This window comes from Amia ocellicauda, chromosome 1 (assembly GCF_036373705.1).
Source record: "Amia ocellicauda isolate fAmiCal2 chromosome 1, fAmiCal2.hap1, whole genome shotgun sequence".
In the NCBI taxonomy this organism is placed as follows: Eukaryota; Metazoa; Chordata; class Actinopteri; order Amiiformes; family Amiidae; genus Amia; species Amia ocellicauda.
In genome coordinates, this window is record NC_089850.1 from 47,184,786 (window position 1) to 47,190,785 (window position 6,000).

General features: G+C 37.4%; 1 protein-coding gene across 2 annotated transcripts in view; it reads right to left on the reverse strand.

Moving 5' to 3' along the window:
- The window catches only part of LOC136751858 (synaptotagmin-like protein 2), a 62,142-nt gene extending 56,555 nt beyond the window's left edge, over positions 1-5,587 (reverse strand). The window contains exons 1-2 of one of the 2 annotated variants that reach the window (XM_066707616.1): positions 5,483-5,587; positions 4,852-5,215 (exon numbers count right to left, since the gene is read on the reverse strand). In XM_066707616.1, coding sequence (XP_066563713.1) covers positions 4,852-4,979 — 128 coding nt within the window. In that variant the 5' untranslated portion in view covers positions 4,980-5,215; positions 5,483-5,587. Of the gene's footprint in view, positions 1-4,851; positions 5,216-5,434 lie in introns of both variants that reach the window. The other variant, XM_066707622.1, reaches the window with a different exon arrangement.
- Between the last annotated feature and the right edge of the window lie 413 nt (positions 5,588-6,000).

The window sequence follows — 6,000 nt, forward strand, 5'->3', positions numbered from 1 at the left end:
AAGTTCACGTAGCACTAATTAAAATAATTAAGTGATGCATTGCAGTTTCCAAGTTCGTCATAATGGAAATAGAAGTAGCTACTGAAGTATTGAACTATGCCAGCCCAAACTACTGCATCAGATTTCTCAGGATGTCCACTACATGCTGAGCTACCTGGCTTTGACTGACTAATTAAAGGGGAACCCCACCGAAAATCCATAATTTCTCTGGTTATTCTATAAGTAGAAACATATTCTGTGGAGTGAGTTTTTCACGTCCAGCTTAATCACTCTGTGTACCAGAAATCAGAGATCGAAAAATATGCTGTGACATCACAGGGGTGATACCTCTGGAGCTGCTTTGCTGGAAGTCAAGGAGGAAATCATAAGTCACGAAAATCATTAAAAATTACCATTTTATGCACGTTCGATGGCCCCATCACCATTTTTTTTTCTGAAAGATCCATCGGTTTGTAGTCTTGAAAAGTTTAATTCATCACCCCAAACTGTCGCTATTATGTGATATGATTATTTTATAAAGTGTGTGTATTTATACATATGTAGGGCCTATATATAGGCTAAATGTTACCAAGCAGCAGGAGTCAGAGCTATAACCTTGGATTCTGAAAGGAAAAAAGAAAGATCTGACTTGCCCAGTTTCTAATACACACGTTCAGCATGTGCAAGAGGAAATGGGGACGCCCGGTGTCTTCTAGAATGACAGACCCTCTCTTAACAGCACTGAACCAATGCTTATCAAGGCCATACTGCCAATACTGTGATTTATTATGCTCTCAGAACCCTTGAGTTTATTGATCATATGCCATTCCAAATTTATTTGAGAATTCATTCAAGGTGTATATAAACAGATTATGTAAAATCAAGATTAAAAGGAATACTTGTTTGTTTGTTTGCTTGTTTAATGTTTTCACTATGCAAATTTGTGCTTAGGCCTTCACCTCTTGTGGTATTGCAGGTGTAGCCTTGGCTCTTTCAACAGTTATCCCCTTTAGAAGCAGATTGAACTATTGATCACGTTCTTCAGGGAACAGTTCAACTGTCATTGAATTCACTTCACAATGATTGTAAGCCATGTAGCATACTCACCAGATAGCCCTTTATTTTTAAACTAATCTCCAGCACAGTAAATTAGAATCTGCTGCAAACAAGACAATCTGGACTGAAGCTACACTGGGGTTATACTGATAAACACACAGACATGGGAAAGATATGTCAGACTGGATTTTAAGTAGAAAATGGGAAAAAATACATATGTTATGCATTAATATATGCTTTATAGAGAACACATTGCTTACATTTCTGTAATATGTTGTGCTGAAAATTAATTGTACATTTTTTTTTCCTGTTTTTTCACCAGGTGAAAACAAGTGAAGCATTGATTGATATTATATTGTACTGAACCCCTGACATTAAAGGAGTTCTTGAAACCAGTCATAAGGATACACAATGTGCAAGAGGCACCCTTTCTGTTGAGATGTCATTTGCATTATAATTTGGCCATCATGTTTTCTGAAAGCAGAAAGCTAAGACAATCAGTGTTAATGGCTCATACACACTCTTCCCAGTGTTTACTCCAGAACAAAAAGCTGAAAGCCATCTGTCACAGGCTACACATGCAATGAACAGTTCATACTAGCTTGCTCAAACCACATATAGCCTATAGAGTTGGCAAATAAACAAGAAACTAATAAATCCCATAACTGGTTTCAGAAGTATAAATGGTGTTCATTCATGCACTCTCAGTTTTGAATTAAAGTCTGAAAAGTGAGATTAAGGCTCCGATATGGTAAAGGTTCAGAGACAAGCTGGTATCAAACCCGTTTTACTGAAGCAGAGACTGAGCAGCAGTTTAGTTAAGTCTTGTCAATGTCAACCACCTTCAGACGATATCAATTGAATGCTAAACTTTGGTTTAAGTACGGTTTTTTTATGAGGAAAAATAATGCCAGTATTAATACAAATATTTTTTTATCCGCATGACATGCAAGACACTTGGACACACACGGTCAGATCCCAGATTCCAGACATGTTCTCAGACGCACAAGTATCTGACCCCCTCAAGGCCAAACAAGCAAAAAAAACACTATACCAAATGGCTGGTCATGGCAGGGTTTGTACATTCTTCAATGTCTAGGGGCATTACATCATTGTAACAGGATCATGTTCACAGTGAGAAATTTTACCATTAGAAAATACAAATCTACCAGAGCAAACATTAGCCTCTGTACAGCCAACTAGACCTTCCAGTGTTAATGCCATAAAATACATTCTGAAGTACATGTACTAGGAATGCAATATAACTAAATCAAATGAAAGCCTAACATTTTAAAATAGTATTGGTTTTGCTTTATCTATACAAATCTGTGAAAATAGTTTGTGGATTAAAGTGGGAAAAAAGTGAAAGTTTTTTTTTTCTCTTTTACTAAGTCTTTAAAAATTAAACGCCCTATTCAGAAAATATTATTTCCCATGATGCTTGGTTTTTGCTAATAAAATGTGTCCCAATAATTCAGTTTTTTAGTGACATAAGAGGATTGTTCTTTCTTTTCTATAAAGAAAGGGGAGACAAGTAGAGTGAGAAATGCTTTATAAATACTGCCAAATATTGTTTAAATGTTTTAAATCGATCAGATTACAAGTCTTGATTTATTATTGAGAAACAAAAAAGCAAATGCGCCAGAGATCAAATATGCAGTACTTTGAATGCTTTGCAATTCAGAGGCTCTTATCCTTTGACAAAGTATGAAATTCATCATGGAAAGAAAGTGTGTATAATGACCCCCTGTGTGGAGCTCTTTAATATACTGAATCTTAGCTCCCAGAAGCAAAGCTGGTGTGGAAATGTACAGAACTACAGCAGCCTAACATTGAAGATGGCTTGAGAGAAAACCATCTCAACAAGCCAATACAGTTCTTAGCACAGACTCCTAACAGCCAGCATCATAAACAAAGAGGATACAAAAATATCTATGGTTACAGGCGTTATGCTTTTCAAAGTTGTCTGTAAATCCAGACCACTGACACCATGTATTAGGTTGTGCAGGCATTTCCACATTTCTTTCAAAACCAATGGGAAAGACCACAGTGTGTGTAAGGACTGGGGTCTTGAATTTAATACAAGCACTAATAAAAAGCTAGTGTGCATCAAATTTCATATTATTTCAGATTAGCTGGATAAGTATCCAGTGAATAGATTTAAAAAAACGAATGTTTTAGCATTTAAATCCCTCTAAGAAGCTGGCATTGATTGAAAAAAGATTTGGCCAGAATGAATGAATGCCAAACACTTTTTTGTGGATCAAATGAGCAAGCATCAGAATGCAGAATACAATACAAAGTTTCCAGGTTACAACTTTATAGAGAAAAAAGGCATGTTTAAATTGCATTACTTTTAATCAGTGAAATACGCAAACATAATTCGCTCTTCTACCCTGACTGGATTGAAGACAAGAAAAACTACCTCAAAACTGTCTCTGTTTGATGCAGCAACCCCCCTTTAGAGAAAGAAAGAAAGAAAGAACCACACAGCAACATATTCTAAATAACAATGAAAGCGGAAGAGCTTTTCCTTTTAGTTTAGCAAGGCGAACAAACACAATTTAGGCTTTTATTTGGGGGGGGGGGGGGGGATTCTCCACCATTAATTTCAACATTTTAATTTAATTTAATCTGAATATAACTGGAAGACAAGGCTGTAGTGTGCAGTGGTGGAGAGGCTGCTATTTCTTCCCTCCCCCCTACATTTAAGATGATTTTTAGAGACTCCGGTCAAAATTGGTACTATTGACAAAGATACGAAAGGAAAATTATAGCAGCAGGTACCAGAATATGTTGTTCTGGTTTAGACTTTTGTCATGTAGAAATAATAAAGCATATAATTCCTCTAGAAGTCTTCATAAGACAGCTGTGAAAGGCTGTTGTATATTAACCTCATTCAGTAGACACTCTGACCTTTGTCTAATTGCTCTGAGAGTCTCCCAAGACATCGCTTTATATTACAATGCACACTAAACAGAGTCAACAAACTAAAATGTATTGCCAAACTCTAGATTATATAATCTCAGTAATCAATTGTCTGGCTTCACATGTCCTCCTTTTCGCAGGGGCGAGGTAAATTAGATGAAGTAAAAAGCACTAACAGACTACAGTGATGAATTAAGATGCCAAACAGATGGCCAAGTCTGAGTTGTGTTACAATTTAATTCACCTGAAGAATAGAGGCCTCCAAACACCACCCATATAAAACGGGTTTAGTGTTAGATTACCCTAGATATGCCTGCTTAATATTAAAGTTCACAATGCAATTTGTGATAATAAGCCTTAACTTTCCAGGGAAATTAAAAACCTCATAAATGGTAACTTCTAAAAAGGAACAGAATTATTTGCATTAGATCTGGGTGCAGTAAAACTGGATTATAAATAGTAAAAGAGTGCAGATTGAATAGCTATCCTATATGCATGCATGTATGTGTGTATGCCATGCAAATCACTTCCACTACGCAATCAGATGCCTACATTGAACTGATCAATTGGACATTTTATATAATCTGACTTAGGCTACCTAAAATAATAAATCAATACAAGTTGATTAATGTAATGGTTCTCTTCACATACAATTAGTGGTACTACATCACTAATGCATCATAATGTTGCCTCACCATGGAAATCTGCCATAGAAAATGGGGGAAACAAATAACCCCGGTCTGCAGCATCTGCAGGTGAAGTAGCAGCTGTGTAGACATCGTTGTTCTTCACAGAGATTATATTTAAACTGTCACTAATTATTATAGACTGTTAGCACAATGACAGTTGTGATTATCTTCGTGTAAAACCAGCCATGACATTATTTACCTGACCCTCCCGTCTTCCTCTTTCCTCAGTTTGTCATCCCGGTTCAGGACGTGAAGAACCGCGGCCTCTTCCTCCGCAGAGAGGAAGCTGAGGTCCAGGGTTTGGACGGGACCGCCTTCTGGTTTCATTATGTTTTTGCAGACGGGATTTCGTTGCACACAAGTACAATATTTCAGAGGCTATAGGGGCTGACGGTCTGCCAATGTTACATCTTCTCAGAAAAGTGTTGTCCCAGAAACGTTCAAACAGGAAACTAATCCGAAGCGATTTTCACACGATCCTCCTTAATGGGCTGTTTTGGCCAAATGCGGCAGATATTCACCGAGATGTTTTCAGAGCTGTTGTCCATGCGAGTTTGCACACCCTGGTTAAGAGAGGAAGAAAGACAATTAGTTACTTTAACAACTTATTTATACTCCGTACATCTTTTGAGAAGACTCATCTTTTTAATTTTAGACTCCTAACAAAGATGAAGCTTAGCTCAATTGCTAAAGTGTGAATGCAATGAATGAAGAAGTGGTTTGATTTAGGCCAACTAAAAACATCATGATTTCTTAAAATAAGGTTCAGGTTAATAATTTACCTAGTGATGTGAGTGAAAATATAAAGTAAACAAGCTCATTTAGACCACCTTGAATGAGCAGCGACGGTCCCCGCGCCCTGAGGAAACGCCTGAGCTTTGATTGATGCACACGTCATCATTGCGCGTCATTTTGTGTTTCGTTTTGTTAGATTAATTGATGTTAGCTTGAATTATAACAATTAATAACTATGATGAAAAGTATCTGTAGGCAATGTGTTTATTTTACAATGTTGTAGCCGGGTCACAGTACTGGAAGAGCATTCGTGGGTTGACCCCTGGCCAGGTTCACCAGCACCAGCAACGTGGGAGTTAAAATGAACCAGAAAAGCGGGTTTATCCGAAAACACATGAGCTCAACCGAGATAATGGCAGGTAGGTAAATATCCCTGCTATAATTATGTACACGTACCCAAGAAGCGGTGCCACTTCTGCAGTGCTAACTTGCACAGTGGCAGACACAAAACTGGTCCAGGAAAGGCACGAAAAAGGGTGATGCCTATTTAATCTATATTATTAATATATGCAGCTGTATTACGTTTTGGGATCAAGTAGTATATTACTGCCTC